General features: G+C 36.6%; 4 protein-coding genes across 5 annotated transcripts in view; 3 read left to right on the top strand and 1 right to left on the bottom strand.

Moving 5' to 3' along the window:
• Positions 1-131: 131 nt before the first annotated feature.
• Positions 132-1,276, top strand: LOC105271985 (SRR1-like protein). Its single transcript, XM_011313831.1, has 2 exons — positions 132-315; positions 411-1,276. Exons 1-2 carry the CDS (start codon positions 185-187, stop codon positions 1,117-1,119), a joined length of 840 nt encoding a protein of 279 aa, XP_011312133.1. The 5' UTR covers positions 132-184; the 3' UTR covers positions 1,120-1,276.
• Positions 1,277-1,294: 18 nt separating this feature from the next.
• LOC105271992 (UPF0562 protein C7orf55) lies at positions 1,295-1,603 on the top strand. Its single transcript, XM_011313843.1, has one exon. The coding sequence runs from the start codon at positions 1,295-1,297 to the stop codon at positions 1,601-1,603; it is 309 nt and encodes a 102-aa protein (XP_011312145.1).
• Positions 1,604-1,817: 214 nt separating this feature from the next.
• LOC105271986 (short/branched chain specific acyl-CoA dehydrogenase, mitochondrial) lies at positions 1,818-5,960 on the bottom strand. Its single transcript, XM_011313832.1, has 8 exons — positions 5,813-5,960; positions 4,673-4,835; positions 4,499-4,599; positions 3,964-4,170; positions 3,333-3,503; positions 2,798-3,106; positions 2,429-2,564; positions 1,818-2,365 (listed from the first exon to the last, which is right to left on the bottom strand). Exons 1-8 carry the CDS (start codon positions 5,840-5,842, stop codon positions 2,190-2,192), a joined length of 1,293 nt encoding a protein of 430 aa, XP_011312134.1. The 5' UTR covers positions 5,843-5,960; the 3' UTR covers positions 1,818-2,189.
• A 2,605-nt stretch (positions 5,961-8,565) lies between these two features.
• Positions 8,566-18,077, top strand: part of hts (adducin 1-like protein hts) — a 34,174-nt gene continuing 24,662 nt past the window's right edge. Inside the window, exon 1 of one of the 2 annotated variants that reach the window (XM_011313836.1) lies at positions 8,566-9,232. The gene's annotated coding sequence lies outside the window, so the exon portion shown is untranslated. Of the gene's footprint in view, positions 9,233-11,340; positions 11,651-18,077 lie in introns of those variants that run through there. The other variant, XM_011313837.1, reaches the window with a different exon arrangement.

Genomic DNA, 18,077 nt, shown 5'->3' on the forward strand with positions numbered 1-18,077 from the left:
TTATTATTATTATTATTATTATTATTATTATTATTATTATTATTATTATTATTATTATTATTATTATTATTATTATTATTATTATTACTATTATTGCACTACATATTTTTGAGATCTTTTTGATTTTTGAAATCAAATAAAAAAAGCGCCATTGTAGGCCGCGTCGGGTGCTAACCTCAAAATCATGCCAGGACTCGACGAGTTTCAACTCGTAACACGACGGAGAAGCCATATAAGACGTCAATTCGTGAATCACATCCTGAACCGAGCCCTGAACCCCCGAGAACCTGAAATAAACACAGAGCATCTTCTCCGGTAAGTCCTAAATCCGTTTCAAACCCGCGTAGACCTCATACGAATACAAACATAATGCCCTAACCTCGAAATGACATTTCCCCGAATTTTTCCAGCGAAATTCTAGAGGCGGTGATAGCCCTAAGGAATTCTCCATATCGACAAATATTATACAATGGTTTGGCCGAGTCCCTGAGCCTGCTTGAAGTGACTGCCATACCGGAAATAGTCTGTTATGGATTGGGAAATTTTTCAGAGAGTCGTAGTGCCAAATATCAGCTGGCAGCCCTTCTGACTATTAAATCGAGATATAAGAGTCGAGTACATCTCTATGATCCAGCATTTTTTGCCAAAGAGATCGAAGTACTGAAGACACTGGGTCTTTCCATGATCGAGATTAATGAGGAGGGCAAGAGAAAAGTGGATAATAACTTGACACTCTTTTACATGCCACACTGTTTTCAAGGCATCATTGCTAATTGCATTCACGCTAACTGGGGGAGAGAACTGAATAACTGCATTCTCGTGACAAATTCATTTCGAGAAATTAACGATGGCATTGTCGCTGATGCAGGACTCAGGGACTCTGTCGAGCTGATCAAGAGAGTTATACCTTGTGTCACTGAGTTCAAGTTGGAGGCCAATTTTGATTCCGCCCGAGAAGCATTCAACTCGACTTCCATTCATGTTTTTCCGAATGAGAAACTTGACAGGGTGACACAAGAGTTCTGGGAGAACATTGGCAATCCTCCGTTTGTTCAGGAGGATTTTGAGAGAGAGTTGAATAGATTAAGGGCCAATTTTCCATTGGCAGAGATACAGTGAATGTTAAATTGTCAAGGAGGACTGCATAGACATTGATGAATTCTTATTTTTTCAATTCAAAGCACGAGGATATCCAAAGAAATTTTTTACTCGATCAGGAATCTAGCGTTTAGAACTGAGGAATTATATTAAGACTTTTTTGTTTGTGTTGAAACACTTTCAGAGATTTGTGAGAATGAACTCCAATATGAAGCTGATTCGCTCCCTTCTGAGGGAGATCAGGGCGATATCCAGCGAGGGAAGGATTAAGGATAATATTGCTGTACAATATGTGATGGAGCAGGCCAGGGCACACAAGGAGACCTCGGAGACACTCTGTAAGGCTAGAGAGGAGATGAGACATTTGGCGGAGACGTACAATTGCTATTTGGCGTCGTTGAGAATGTACAAGGAAATTAACACTGAGTTCGCTGGGGCTGGGGAGAGGAGTGTCAGGGAGACCGCTGATTTAGTTGGGTTCAAGCTTCCACATGACCCCAAATAAATTGAAGTTACCTGTTGTGCGGTAGATGTGTAATAGATTGAGGTATTATTTGTATTAAAGGGCTTTCCGAGTTTAGAATGCAATTGGGTTTATTTATTTACCTGAAAGCTTATGCCATTTTCTCATTCTTTCCATAGGTTTGAAATAAATAAATGAAAGGTTAATTGGAACATTTTAAAGGGTTCTTTCATTAATAATTGGAAAGAAATTGCAGAGAAATTATTTTCCTATTCATTGATTTCTTTATTTTTTATAATAATTTTTTTCGAGGGAGTCCATTACTTTTAAAATCTTCTTCTATTTCATCACATATATCTCATTTTCCATAGTTATTTTATAGTAATCATTGAAAAATTCATTTTTAGAAAAATATCAATTTTATTGAATCAATGTTCTCCATTGATTCGATAAAATTGTAATTCATTGTGCAAGAAAACGGAAAAATGACGTCTCAGTCTAAAGAAAGAAGTTCATCCCGATTAAAAAATTGGAAAACATTCCAAACGAAAAAATATCGTTCGAGTCCATTATAGCGCGTCCATACTTGAATGTTTTAGAGGAATAATGCAAGATGGAGAATTATAAATTATGAATACTCTTTTCTAATGTGTTTTGCAATGGTTGACAGTTGCATGTTGCTAGTGCCCTCGTAGATGGTTCCAATTTTACAGTCTCTGAAGTATTTTTCCTGGGGGAAATCTGTCGTGAATCCAACTCCACCCATGAAGTCTATGCACTTGGCTGTCACTCTGAGGGCAGTCTCTGTAAAATGAAAATAAATGGTTCAGGGAAATTGAAGGAATTAAATCATTCATGAAGGACTACCTGACGCTACGAGTTTCGCCATGGCAGCGTCTTTCGCGAATTCCTGTTTTGCTTCCACTTTTCGTGCTGCATTGTACACGAGGAGTCTTGCTGCCTCAAGATCAGTGACTACTTGGGCTATTTGATGTTGCATCGACTGGAATTAAGCCAAGTAAGTGTGGTTATTCAAAAATATTATTCAATACCGAAAAAGGCATCAAGTCATTTTATTAACAGACATTTTTAGGGAATATCGCTGTATCTGAGAAAAATATGAAAATTGTTGTTATGACCTTTTTTGCAACTCTTATTCCCCTCTATAGGAAAGGTTCTCATAAAAATTGCAGTATCTCTCTTGCATTCACAGATATTCTCCAGAAATTGTCTCACCTGGAATGAGAAAATATCCTGTCCGAACTGTTTTCTCTCCAAAGTGTATGGAATGGTAGCATCGAGGGCACCCTGGGCCATTCCAATCATCTGTGCCCCGATGCCCACTCTCCCTTCATTAAGGAAACCAGCTGCATACTTATACCCTTGTCCAAACACCCCCAGGATATTCTCCTCGGGGACCCTGACGTTCTCCAAATGCACCATACAGGTCCCTGAGGCCTTGATCCCGAGTTTATCCTCAGGTTTGGCTACTATCACTCCTGGCATTTCCTTATCCACGAAGAACGTCGTAATCCCCTTGTACCCCTGTCAATGATATCCACCACTCAATTCAATGTTCAAGCTCCGTTATGCAATTTTCTCGTGAATATAATTTTTTTTTTAATAATCTTCATTCAATTCAATTTCAAGCAAATTAGTATTAATATTTATATCGAACTAATGACCTCTCGTGAACCCACGAGAAATCATCTCTGATAAGTCGCAGAGAATTGACGTCACGTTATGTTCGTAAAAAATAAAGAAATAATACCGCTGATGGATTTGCGTTGGCGAAAACAATAAAAACTCCGGCGATGTCTGAATTGGAGATCCACATTTTTGTGCCGTTTAGTATATAGTGAGAGCCATCCTTCTTGGCTTCGGTTTTGAGGGAAAAGGCATCTGAACCTGATCCTGGCTCTGTCAGGCAAAAACTTCCTACCTGTCAATGAATTTTTATTTAATTTTGTTTTATTTTAACTTCAACTGAATTTATTTATCCTTTTTTAAAGTCTACGGATTCGAAAATCCTTGAAATGCTACACCAGTTTTTGTCAAAATGTAAAATCAATATTTGAAGGAACCGAAAAGTGGAAACAATGGAAATGTGGTAGACTAAGATACCGCAATCGACAGTGTAAATAATTGATGTAGATACGGAATTTATTGCAAGAAAAAATGAGGAATATGGAATTTCTTGCAAAAGGCTATAGCCCGAGGGTCTTCAGCCAAATGAATTTTATTTCATTGAAAAATGAGGAAACAAATTTTATCCCATATTTATGATAAATTATTTATGATAAAAGTTTTTTTTCCGATTATTTCTCAGTTGATGTTCATGAAAAGGAGAGACAATAAATTGTCTTAAGTTAGCATTCAATTTTATGTACATGAAGACTTACGCATTCCTGGGCCAATTTTGGAAGATATTTAGCCTTCTGTGCTTCAGAACCAACTTTAATGATGAGAGAATTAACCAAGGTATTGTGAATATCCACGAGAGCAGCCACTGCTCCATCAACTTTCGCTATTTCCTCAACAGCTAAAATTGTCGTAAGGAAGTTGCTCCCGGCTCCATTGAGCTCCGTTGGAATCTCCAATCCCATCAACTGACAGAAAACGTTAACTGATTAAAACACGATTTTCTAGAATTATTCCATGAAGCGATGGAATTATCAGAAATTCCTCCACACGTGAATCGGTGATTTTCGTAGAATACCTCTGAACCATGACGAGATACCAAAATTTTTTAATTACCTTTTTTGTAACTCTCATTGAGCTGCACAAAATAAGTCCTGATAAAAATTTCAATATCTCTCATAGATTCAGAGATATTCTTCGAGAACTCAACAAGGCAGTCCACTTGTTGCTCTTTACCTCTTCGTTATCGATTTTATTCATATTGACAATCAGCAATTGAACACTTCATAACATTACCCCATTCTCGAAGAGCTTCTTCAATAAGCCATCATCAATCTTCCCCTCCTTCTCCATCTTCCTCACAAGCGGCGCTATTTCTTCCCTCGCCAATTTAGCAACTGATAAAATACATAATGATAAAAAAAAAGAAAAACATCACGATCAAAAGGGAAAATAATTCGTGGAAATTACCAGTCTCTTTCATCATAATCTCATCCTCTGTAAACTGAGTCAAAGGTCCGGGTGTGTGATCTAAAGCTGGAGAAGACACGTGGAGTCTCTTCTTCTGGATTATATCACGTGCGATCTTACGAGAACCGAAATAGAACAGGGGATGCTGGGGTGATATGGACACCTGGGGTAAAACCGACATGCATTAAGAATTGTTCGAGTCTTCACTTTTCACATTTTTTTATATTCAATCAACCCCTGATGTATAATTTAATATTTAGTGAGTTGTTTAATGAACCGATTAATTAATTAATTGATAAACTATCAAGTGCGATTCGATTTTACATTGGATCTGATAATAATTAATCGATTTTGGCGCTTATCGCTATAGATAATCATTCTGTGTTGTAAGAAAACCAATCTAAATTGTTACTCAACCAATTTAAATAAAAAAAAATGATCAATGATCAGATGTTTAAAAAATTCAATTATCATTCTAATTAATTTCTACACAATTGATTAAAAAAATCTGAGACAAATATTGATAGTCATGCATTCTTGACACCAATGAAGGACTTTGAGATCGATCTAATTAAATTACGTATTCCACACAAAGTAGAAAACAAAGTAAGTCCGAAGGTCAAGCCTTTTCCGTAATGATCCTAATTCTAATTGCAATTTTTTCAAATAATAACAATATAATAATAAATATAATAATGATGTTCTCATCGAATTCTTCTCACTTCCTCAAATTGACAAAAAATATCAATTCAAACTCCAACAAACAATTCAATCTGTGAAATCTGCAAAATTAATTGCCTATAAAATTTATTTCCACCATTGATCGCAGATTGACACAAGTGGAATTCCATAAGATCAATCCTCTCAAATGCCACGTATTCAAGAACAGGTGAAAAAAAAACTAGAAAGTAATAAAGAATAAATAATTCAAACCGCACAATCACTTTCAATATAAACTTTAAACTCTTTAAATTCATTAAACTGTTTAAACTCTTTAAACTCTTTAAACTCTTTAAAATTCACACGCAATAAAAAAACCGTTTGCCAATAACTAAAAAAAATCTTCTCCCCCCAAAAATTCGTTGGAGTCAATCGATAAGTCTGATTCTAATGTGTGATTTTGATAAATAATTCACTCACTCTGCCCAATGCTGTTTTTATGGAATTCATGGTCTAGGTTGAGAGAGACTCAAACGAAGTTATTTGACAAGAACTTGAGCTGATGTTGGAAGCTGCCAGCCAAGTGGATCACCAGTGATTAATTTCCGAGACGCTCGCTGGAAAGCAACTGATCAACAAGTCCCAGAACTGGTTGTTATATAATAAGAATAAAAAATTGATCGGCCCGCAGAAATAATGAGAGCTTTTGGAAGCGCTTGGTAGGAGTGATTGGGGAAGGTGTTCACTAGCACTTAAAAATTCACCATCTACCTCCAGTGAACAAAAATTCACCGAGGTTATCACCGGTTATCACTTTTGTTTGCGCGTCAAATGAATCATTGATGTGGGGCATTGATATTCAGAATGAACGATGGGGTATCAGTTGCGAAACAAAGTAAAACCATGATAGAGTGAACAGCGGATAATATTGAGCGTATTTTTCTTGGTGTTCATCTTCTGAAGGGCTGGATAAATAAGTCAGTGAGGAATTTGGGACCTAAGGAAAAATGACCTGAGGGTCGAAGGGTTTCGAGGGACCACTCCCACTCCAGACTCCCTCGGAGTTTCAATATATCGGAACACTTTTCCTTAATTCTTGAATTCTGGGAAAGCTCAGCTGTCTCAAGTGAAAATTCAGAATGAATACTGAGAGAAACATTTGGAGGAATTTTTGATTAATGGAATTTATTGCAAGAAAAATACAAAACATTCTGGATGAAGGTAAACATAAAGACAAGAACAAAAAGTTCCGAAGAATTGGAAAAAAAATGAAACTTAAAAGTACTTAAGGCTCGCAACATCAATACATAAATACATAAACTGAATATATATGTACATTATATATATATATAAATTTATACCCAAGGCAAACAGTATTATACTTTAACAATGGAATATTCAATACTACACTTCAACATAAGATGTACATAAATTTTCAAGGTTATTTAAATTTTACTAATTGCAGAGAGAATTCACGTCGAAATCCGTTTAAAGCTGTAATCGACGGGATCATCTTCAGGAGTGATATAATTTGAATAATGAAAAATACATGGGAAAATGTCTTCAAAGGGATTCGATTGGAGAAATACGGTAATAAATTACTACATGATTTGTTTAAGTAACTGGATATTTGGTGAAAATATATTTATTTCTCTGTGTACAGGAGATCCCGAGGCAAATGCGTATATTTTTTTTTTCGTTTTCACATCGATATGTTGAGTATTACTCCAGAATTTATCTGCGAATTTTTACGGTCTTCACATCGCTTGTTTGCTTTTGATAAAAATAATTTCCGGATATCGCGGCAAAAAATCAAAGAATTTGTGTACAAGAACGGGATCTTCTTAGATTGTGGAACATATTTCGGTATCACATTGAAATATTACTGAAAGTAGCAAAATTAAAATTTAAAATTGAAAATCACTTGTGAAGATATTGACGACCGAAATATTACGCGTTATAATAGAATTGTGTAATTACTATCTGATATTATTGTCGTTCATTACTGAATCACTATTCCATGCAGAGAAAAACTTTCTATTGCACAATATATTTTCTTGCAATTAGTAAATATTGTTAAACGATTGAGAAAAGATTTTCTTTTTCTCAGTGCATGACGCCTCTCTTTAATTCGAGATGATTGAATCTTAATGAATGTCAATGAGGATTCAGTTCTCACATCTGCCTCTTCAGTATTTATTATAAATCCGTAATGCGCGCAAGCGCGCGGGTATGAAACGATTTCTGTAAGAGAGTTACGACTTTTTAATCTCGCGCCACTTTAGGCGGACCAATAAAGAATCGTGGCTCATGATTTCGAGATTTTCGAGATAATCGATTGTGTCAAGCTTGTCCCTTTCAGAATAGGAGACTAGGACCCCAACAGCCGTTATCACGCAAAAAATATGTCCCCACAAATGAATCAGGGCATCATTTGCATTTTGCATTGATTTTTAGATTATTCGTACAGAAAAATGACGGAATATTTGATTTCTCGATTTTTGAGGCTTTAGTAGGTATTGATGGTAAATTGAAAATTTCTGGGATTCAGTGCGGAAAATGAAAAAAAAATTTGTGAACAGTGCGAAATTTTGAGGCATGAATTTTTCACCGAAAATGAAGAAGGAAATAGTCTTCACTAATCAGTTGAAGAGCTTGTCATGAGCTCTAACGTCATGCCATCACTCAGCGCAAAAACGATAAGCGAAAATGATAATCGATGTAATTGCAAACAGCAGTTCCACTCAACTCCATCTCTGGTAATTCCCGAAGACCTCGATCACAATCTGAAATTGCCTTTTTTGATTTAAAACAGCATCAACCACTCGATCAATTTTAATAAATTTTGATTAATTAATTTGTCCTCGAGAAGAGTAGTTATCGCTTTGAAAAGAAACTAGTAAAGATCGGCATTTCTTCGAGAAGAAATTAGTATTAAACCGTTAACCATTCCATCACTGTCAAATATAACAGTTATTTGTTACTGCGTCAATGATAAGTATTTTTGTTATTCCATAACGGATATTTATGGAATTAAAACAATCAATCAATTTTTTATCATGACCTTTTTGTACATCTAACTGATAATTACAAAACAGTTACAGTAAAAATGTCTCCAACATTCTTCAGCTTTAGAGATATCTCCGAAAAATTCAATCGACCTAAGTACGATTGTTTTATAAAATTTTTACAATGTTGTTAATTCTTATTTCAGGTTCAATTTACTCTTTCGACCTTAAAAATCCGTACTGCCCCGAATTGATTCTCCCGCCTGCACCACTGATCCCGGTACGTGAGCAACGACTCACCGGATTGGCTGATGGCCAGCGCACGCGCTGAAAACCGGAAAACCGTCGCGAACCCAAAACCAACGTTCCAGAAAACTCAAAAAGTTCTCAAAATTCATGCCTCCCAAAAAACACGAACAACCCCTTATTTACCACTTCTCAAACCGCCGAATTTCCATAAAAGAAAAAAAAACTGCTGAGACCCCGGAAAGAGATTCTGCGCAGAAGGGCTGCGCAGTATTCCTCCGCGGGACGCCGATAAATGGCCAACGTCCGATCGATTCGTGTTTTTTTATCTCGTCAAAACAAAAGGGAGATGACAAATCTCATAAACTATCCCCAAAACCAGTGAATAAAAAATCTCTTGAAAGCCCAAGAGAAAGATAACAGTGGGGAGTAATCAGTGAGTGAATTTACAGTGAGATAATTAGAGTGAATTGTGAAAATACTTGGAAATTGTCGGTTGATCTCTGGGGAGGAGGATTGCCGAACGGAAGGTACAAGTCCCGCTCTTCTGGTGTCTACCTCCAGTCAAACGGTGTTCGGTGTGCCGTGAGTGTGTGTTCCTCCGGGTGTCTGTCATTGGAAAGGAAAAGCCGGTGTCTCTTGACAGGTGAGTGAAATTCATTAATCCAAAAACAACCCCAGCAGCATCCCCTGAGAAGATCGTACCCGCGGTGTCATTATTTTTTCCGTAAATCGAGGAGATATTTGACGAAATGGCATCTCAGTGCGCGAGGATGACGTAGGGCATAGGGGTGTGTCACTTCGACAGCAGTGAATCTAAACCCCTTGGAGATGCCCCGAGCACTCGATCTGTTGAAAATCATCCTCGGGGCTTGATTCCCACCCCAGGAGTTTTTGTTGGGTCCTTGGGGAGGAGATGAGGGAGTGGATTTTGTCACGGGTTTCCGCCATTTGCCGCCCTCTCTAGTGACCGTTTACGGCCCTGGGGCACCTCTTGGAGGTCAGATAAACAGACTTGTTTTTTGGGCCTCCGGTTTATCGGTTTTTATTCTTCTCTCCGGCACTTTCTACCGTGTCTTTTGGGGGAAAGTGGATTTTACAGGGGAACCAGGGCTTTTGATTGAGGAGCCCGAGGTTGGGTTATTTATATTCTCGGAGGTGACGGAATTTTCTTGCGGGTTCTGGAGAGTTTAGTGGAGGCACCCGGGTTGGCGTTTTTTTTTCTTTTGCGAACATGTGGCGGAATTTTGAGGGATTTTGGGGGATTTTGAGGGAATGGGTTGGGGTGTCTGGGGGTTAAGGAACTCTTGGCTCTGGGGAACACCTGGGGGATTGATGTGCACGCCTACGGAGGCACGTGTTCTGGTCACAGGTGGCATTTTACAGGCATTGTCACTCCGGCGTCATTGCGAAGTAGTAGACTGTTGTCAGTAGTAGATGTGTGTAAATCGATCTTCTGGGTGGAATTAACTAATACAACGGTAGAATTTCGTTGCATCTACAGTTAAGATAACTGAGTTCTTGGTGATAAGGGGTTTCCTTCAGTTGGAGATTACATCGTCCACAGAAGTTCCCATTCATATTGAGAATTTAGGATTTGTTGTACAGGATTTCTAACAATTTTAGGGAACTTTTAGGAGTGATCATTGATATTTTAAGGACGGTGTGAATTTTTAATTTCATTACCAGAATTCAATTATGAGATATGGAATTTATTGAATTTTTAATAGTTTGAGGATTCGGACATCTCAAGCAAAATTCCTGCAATTCTCAGAAATTAAATATTCTGATGTTGTTCTGTTCAAATGAAAATTCAGAGAAATATTGGGTATTCCTGTGGAAAAGATAAGTGAGAACCATAAATTTTCCGAGTTCGTCTCGAAAAATTCGTTATCTCTCTATATTTTTACACGCCTCGTTCCATAATTCTGTATCGATCTTGGCCCATGTGAAGATAAAATAAAACAAGGAACCATTTTGACAGAATCTTTTCCAAAAGAAAAGATTTTTTTTACCAAAATTTGAATATTCCATAATAGCTAAATTAATTTTTTTGCTCTGTACATCAGTTTAATTCGACACTAACCAATAGAATCCACGAGCAATTGTCGTAATTATTCGTGGCCTCACAAATATTGAATTCTCCCGAATCACGTAATTTTTATTGTAAAGTCCAAAATAATTTTCCCCTCGAGACTGATATTTTTCCAACTCAAAATTCAAATTTCGCAAATAATCTATTGAGCATTTTGAACTCAATTCAAATGTTATTATACCGTAAATATAAAAATATCTAAAAAATCCCCACAAAAATCCAATAAAATCGAGAACAATAAGTCCCCGATTTATCTCCAATACAATAGTCGATCCCCCGAAAAAAATTATTCATTTCATTAAAACGAAACGGTAGAACCAGCGAAACGGCCCACGCGGGTTATTATGTCAGCGTCCACACATAATTCCCTGTAGAAGTGGTCAGAGTGTTTTATTCACCGAATGCGTGCCACGAAATTCAAGAGTGATGCGTTCACCAAAAAAAAAGAAAAAAATAAATAAATGAGAGGGACAAATAACGAGAGGGAGTGAATCGGTGCTAGCGCTGGATTGGCCTGGGCTCTTCTTTTTTCATTGTGTTGGAAAGTGTACAAATGCCTTTAACACAGTGAAGAAGTTGTTGGGAGAAGGTGAGGGGGATTTTTCCCCTCTCCGAAACATTGACGTGGGGCTGGGGGAATATTGAGAGCGGCAGAACGGCTTTGCGATACCGTACGGGCGTGTTCTGTGGCGTCTTCCAGGGCCGTTACGTCGCGACCATTTTTTATTTTCTTTATTATTAATCTATTGTTATTACTTATCTATGAGTACTGGCCTACGCATGATCTGTGGGAGTATCTCAGGCTGGAATTGAATAGGGGATTATCTCCTGCTGTGTCAAGTGTTTCGGTGGATCTGGTCAATATCTTGAGGAAGAGATTTTTGAGGAGTTACGTTTATCGGGTGAAGAACGAAAGTGATTTTTGTTTGTGGAATACCAGGAATTTTCGGGTACGAGATTGTTCAATCGGTAAGGAAATGCCATTTGTTGTATTTTTGGCCAATTGATTTAGTCGCGTTCTTGGAATTTAATTGCTTGATAGCAGTTGTCGTGTGATTAGGCGACGGTTCGATGGGAATTTATTTACAAGTCGTGACCTCTGGATTTTATTACAGGTTATTTATATATGAAGGTGGGGAAGATTCGGGGAATGATGGGGCATGAGAATTTTTGGGGTTTTTCGTGGTGGAGTTCGGAGCAGATTCATTTTTCTTTTTGGATCTAGGTTTTCAGGGGTTATTCGAGGGAAATGTTAATTGGTGTTAATTGAATGGTAAACAGAGTGTGGGGAAATAAACAATTGGATGTTGTGAGGGAATTCTAAGATGGAATCCAGTGGGACGAGGAAAAATGTGTGGAACAACTACTTTCAAGTGATTTTTTCTATCTTTTTTTTTTCTCTGAATGTTTGAGTTGAGTTTATTCAAATTGTGGGGAGCAGGAATGTCACGGTATTTGACGATTCGCGATGGTGTAAATAGTGGATTATATTTACTCGTTTCTGCGACAATGAAAATGTTTGAGAGGTAGAAAACCCAACGACTAGAGTAGAATTTAATACAACGTGGGCCAAAATTCCATTAGAATTTTTTGAAAATTGTTCTTCGTGTAGATTTGTTAATCTCTTTGTCCCCCTTCGCACAAAATTTACAGTCTTCCCCTAGGAATTAACCTTGCTCGATCAATAGTTCGGGTGATAAAGGGCAAGAAGAATCTGAAGTACAAATTACGTATTCCACTTAAATAAAGAAAAAAGAAATAATGATAATTTAGGAATAATTAAATTTTCAGTATACTGGAATACTCTTAAAACTTTTCCAAGAAATATATATTGAAAATAATTGAGAGGTTTCCAGTGATGACAGATAATTGAATTATTAATTAATCATTGAAATTGTATTTCACGAGCAGTTGACGGTTTAGCGCGAAAATATAGTCGTTATAATATCTTGAAAAATTCATAAAAAGTGAAAGTGTTGTAAATTACTGGAGCTTTCAATCGAAATCAAATAATTGAAAAAGATGAGAATTGATTAGGACATTGAGTCATTGACCACTCCATCGAGGAATTCGTCAATCTCATTACCCCGGTCCTCAAAAAAATTCCCAAATCAATTTTCTCCTAATCAATAATTGATCGCTTTACAGTTCCGCAAACGCATGGCAAAATGTAATTTCGTAAAAAAAAATCCAGAGCTAACCTGAATTTTTCCGTTACTGTCACAATTTCTCTGACATCAATAAAAAATTATGTCGAATTGAAATAAAAATTCCAGTTGGTTAGACTTCCAATCGAAATCGACGAATTGAAAACGCCAAAAATTTTCTCTGAATCTGACTCATTGACCACACCCTTTAGGAATTTGTCAATCCCATTGTCCGGGCCCTCAAAAAAATTCCTCAAGTACTCCCCTAATCATTAACCTCGCTCTGTCAATATTCCCTGCGCCATAAAGGGCGAGGGAAAGATAAATACGAATGCTCATGCTGACTAAAGAGCAACAGCTTTTGTCGACTGCTTGTTACACCGCTGTGTAGGATAATCTCTATGTTTAAACCATGACATCACCAGGACGCTAGCCAACAGGCAAAACGCCTCTAGAAATGTCAGAATAATCGGCAAAAAAAAAATCAACGCGATTGTTGGTCCATTCTCATTTATCATCACCTGATAGGTATTGCGCTCATTCACTTATAAACATTGACCGGCGATATTCCACTGTCCCACTTACTTTATTTATCAACATCCCTGGAAGACCTATTTATACCCAATAATCGAAGATACGGTTAAGAATCGGTGTAATCTAGCGCATGCGTGATTTTACCCTCAATGAAACAAGAATTTTTTCAAGTCGTGAAAGATATAAAATGATTCAATTTAATACACCGGTGGATTGCGTAAGGCGCAGGTACCCCTTCTTCCTCAATACACTTTTTTTTTATTTTTATTTTTCTTAGTCATTCGACGGTTGTATGTGTGACCTCGTCCCAGTGCAGTCTTTATTTCCTTTTTATTTCGTCTCTCGTTCACTACATGGGCATTTGCCCGTGAATCTTAATAATACTTTTATGTTATCAGGGGAAAATAAAATGTACAGTTTGAAAATTTTTACGATAAATTACTTGGTATCTTTACTCACGAATTCATTGATGGTGATAGCATGTGAGTTGATTTTTATATACGGTCAGATTCTTGGAAATATCTCGGAAACTGCAGGAGATACGGAAATTATTGTGGGGTCTTTTTTATCGGTCTTTTTTAGCTCTAGAAGAAAGGTTTTCAGGAAAATTTGGGTATCTATGTTAGTTTTGGAGATATATCCGAAAAGGGCAGAAAAACGAAGTCAATTCATTTTTTTTTCCATTTTGCAGAATTTCTTTTGACAGTTTTTGATGTCGGCGTTTCTGCTGGTATTAACTGAAATTCAGGGATATATTTATCTGAATTTTTCCGATTCCTAGTGACTATTTTTTGTGAATGAATTTGATGAGAAAATTAAAAGCAAGGGCATAAATTTGAATTCAATTTTTCCATAAAAGTTAATAAAAGTCAAGAAAATTAAACCAGCTATATTCATAAAAATTCGAATGACACAAAATTCTGGGATTTAGTACTGAACGTTCATAGTTCCATTCAGAATCCATATATTTTCCAAAATTCTCGTCATGTATTAATTAATCAGCAAATGTAGTATTTGCTACCTCAAAAGTATTTATTGACAGATTTAATCCGCCATTAAAAGATATATCATGAATTTTCTTCCCTAAACCACGAACTGCCCAGAAAATACCATAATATTTATAAATACTTCGAACTATTTTGGTTTGACTGCAAACCTCTCAATATATTCCCCGTCAAAGATTTATTCGAATCATTTTGTTTTCAAACTCATTCCGAATTCCACATTCTTAAAACTAAAAACGAAACAAATTCAACATACGTTAATCCAACAGTAAACTTCTTTTTTTTAATGCAATCAGCAGTAAATTATTTTTTCATGGCTCTAATTAGCTCGAAATGAGCTTTAAATAATCTAATATTCAAAAATGAAATCCGTTATTTTTTACTGGCAAGTGCACGTACGTACGAAGTCATGCAAACATCCAATTAGTGGTTCAGACCTAGATGCCACGAAAAACGTGAGACGATAAATGTATTTCAATCGTGGGATTAAATTTCTTCTGACAATTGCGTAAATCCTAGCGGTTACGTGCGTGAAATGAAGTCAGAGTACATAATACACTTTAGCTCACGAGTATGGCATAACCCACGTTCATTGAAGTTTTGTCTTACGTTTGTAACAAACAAGAGTGCATTAACCTCGAGCAACGGTACCTGAACGTTTCCGGGATATTCCATTGCCTATCTGTTTCCACATCTCCCAGTAGTTCTCCAATTTTTGTCGCATTATCAATTCACCACTCGTCTCTTCAGAAAAAAAAACGATGACAAGTTGATAGAGCGAGGAATAATCGGAGTCGGCATTTCCATTCTGGTTATTCACTGCTTCTTCTATTTTTCGTACCGTTTTCCTGCACTTTGTCAATTATTTTTCCATGATGATGCCATATTTTTGCACAAAGATATACTGTGATGCGCCAACGGTTTTGAAAGGCACCGTTATATACAACTGCTGGTCTGAACCAATTAGCAAAAATCTAGCTGAAGCCTTGTCCCTCGTGGGGATCGCCAAAAAGCCTTAATTATTCAGGATTTATTAATCCGGGCTCTTTCATATTAATGCACTGAAATGTCCTTTCATGGTATCAGTATCCCGGACTTACGTCAGATTATTCCATTCATCTCAATTGCTAGGTCATTTTGAGACTGAATGGAGTAGTCTGGTAAAAAGGTACTTGTTGAGATTAATTATTGAAATAATTAGGCGATTATAACTGTTCATGTTTTCGTCGCAATTTTCGGGGATGGCAGACATTTTTTTCTTGAAATTTTTAAAAATCATTATTGAAACATTATTGAAATTAATATAACAATGAAAATTACTGACCGATTTTCCTGGATTTCCAATGTTTTAAAAATTCGATTGAATTAAATTTTCAAGATTCAAATCTATCTAAACAGAAAATTAAAATTATTCAAGACCACTCAAAAATGTCTGCAATTTTATTCCAAACACAGAGTCTTTAAAGTCCGTGAATCCTCCATTGAGGTAATTATTGCAAGATCAATTGAAGACGCCACAAATTGAAATTGAAGGATTCAAATTTTTTCATCCTGTGGTACGTGAAGTGACATAACGTCATTAAGTGAATTATAAATACCCCAGTGAACGTGACCCAGACTTCCACCGAGAAGATAGAACTAGTGAAGAGAGTTTACGAGGCGAATCTCGAGTGCCAATGATCCTCAATAGGTTCAACCTTCAGTCCCTCTTTCGTCTTCAGCCCTGAAACCTGGTTTTCCAATACTGATGACCAGAACATACCCTCCACTTCCTGAAAATCAAGAGGCATCAAATTGAATACAAACCATCGAAATATATTTTTTTCATCACAGCGAATGACATTTGATTCGACCTAAGGCTTCCCCGGTGGTTGTAACCACTTGAAACAATATCTCCTGGAGATACACGAGCTCCTCGTCAGATTCAAATGTCTCTGTCATGGTTCCTCCTTCCTTTTCCATCGGTCATGTATTTTGCCTCACTCTCTCGTGAAATGTGATAATAATCAGTGAATCATATTTCAGTGATTAAAAAAACCTTGAAATAAAGGTAACGCGAGACATCAGGTGATAATTAGCCGGTAAATCCACATTATTTCACCGTGAAATCATATCGATTGTCTCAATTTACTCGGAGTTGCTATTCATTGGTTAAATCACTGTTACTCGCAATTGAAATCATGAAATCAGTCCTAAAATCGTGGAAACTCATAATTCATCAGAAATTACTTCGAATCATTTGAGATCATGAAATTGGGAGAAGATATTGGAATCGATTGAAGTCATTTAAAATCAAATATTTCACGAAATCACTTTGAAATCGTGACATGTGAAATGACCAATTAGCAATGAGCCATGTGTCAGGATAATTGACGACGAATATTCCCTCGATTTACTCTCAGTCAGCAGTTGGTGAATAATCAGGAAGACATTGAGGGGATTAAGTCATCAAGAAAGAATGTGAAAATTTATGAATCAGTGACAGTGTCGTTAAATGTGATAAGTTGGCTTTATTTTTTTTGGTAATTATCTATTCAAGGGGGAATCAATTAACTTCTGATATTTCCTGGTAGAACCAGTTTTGATATCAGTAGATACGGAACAAAACTGGACAATTGGATTTACCTCACTTCACCACTGAAATCGATAGTGGAAGTGGTCGATTATTTTCAAAGAGCTGTACTCAATATTCGACCTGAATGCAATTGTTGAAGTATGGAAGGTGATAAGGGACTCAAGCTGGTTTTTAACCTTTTTTTGTTCCATAGAATGTCGATGACTCCGATTTTACGACCAGAGAACTCACGATTTTTACTGCAGCGAAAGAAATATTCACTTTTGCCGAGCACTTTAATTAACAGAAGTAAAATAATTTACCAAAAGAATTTGTTTGTCTCAGTTTAGTTATCTAATTTTCATTTAAAGGCATAAATACGAGATTTCAAAGTTTCAAGAATATTATTTTTGCATTAACAATTCTGTTTTATAATCTGCATTTCGAGATTTCCTTCAATATTGTTATTAATTTGGTTTGCCAAAATGTTTTTCATTCTTTCACTGAAATTTACAAGGGGTCATTGAATTTTAATTGAATTATTATTTTGATAATAATTTGTATTATATCATTATTTATTCATAAATTTTTTTTATCATGAAAGAATGGAGAACAGGTGAGCTTCCCGTGGGTTCACAGTTCTTAATCATTTATTACAAAAATCGTGATTGCGTTGGTATCGCTGGTTATACCCCAGGATTTCAGGAAAATAGAGACGTTATCGGTTGGAGTCATTGTACCATTGGGGTTCGAGGAATAATCCCCTGAGAATCGGATAACACGCGAGGGTTTCTCCAGGGCTTCTATTTACCTCAACCTGACACCCACTCCACCAAGTATTTAATCATTCACCCCAGCGAGCGATCGATCATCCATCAACCGGGAATTAATGTGAATCGGATATTCGATTTTAGATGCCATCGATAGATAGACAAATAAAATTTCATTCGCTTCGGACACTTTCGATTTATGACTGCAATTGTTTAAACATTTTCGTTGTACTGATAATCCAAAAAAAATGGTATATTTCGTAACGAGTGTGGAAAAGTGATTTTTCGGCACATGGTGATGAAAAATCCTTTTCATCCTCAGCCCAGGGCAAGTCCTATAACTTTTAGGACACGAGCGCGATTTTTCTCGAGAATCGAATTTATTTT

The sequence above is a fragment of the Fopius arisanus genome, unplaced genomic scaffold (assembly GCF_000806365.1).
Source record: "Fopius arisanus strain USDA-PBARC FA_bdor unplaced genomic scaffold, ASM80636v1 scaffold00131, whole genome shotgun sequence".
NCBI classification, from domain to species: domain Eukaryota; kingdom Metazoa; phylum Arthropoda; class Insecta; order Hymenoptera; family Braconidae; genus Fopius; species Fopius arisanus.

Bases quoted from the DNA above. Each gene is read 5' to 3' on its own strand.
- LOC105271992 (XM_011313843.1), top strand. From the start codon at position 1,295: ATGAACTCCAATATGAAGCTGATTCGCTCCCTTCTGAGGGAGATCAGG.
- LOC105271985 (XM_011313831.1), top strand. From the start codon at position 185: ATGCCAGGACTCGACGAGTTTCAACTCGTAACACGACGGAGAAGCCAT. The intron at 316-410 runs GTAAGTCCTAAA...GAATTTTTCCAG, and splicing joins AACACAGAGCATCTTCTCCG to CGAAATTCTAGAGGCGGTGA.
- LOC105271986 (XM_011313832.1), bottom strand. From the start codon at position 5,842: ATGAATTCCATAAAAACAGCATTGGGCAGA. The intron at 3,504-3,963 runs GTAAGTCTTCAT...ATTCATTGACAG, and splicing joins CAAAATTGGCCCAGGAATGC to GTAGGAAGTTTTTGCCTGAC. The intron at 2,366-2,428 runs GTAGTCCTTCAT...TTCATTTTACAG, and splicing joins GGCGAAACTCGTAGCGTCAG to AGACTGCCCTCAGAGTGACA.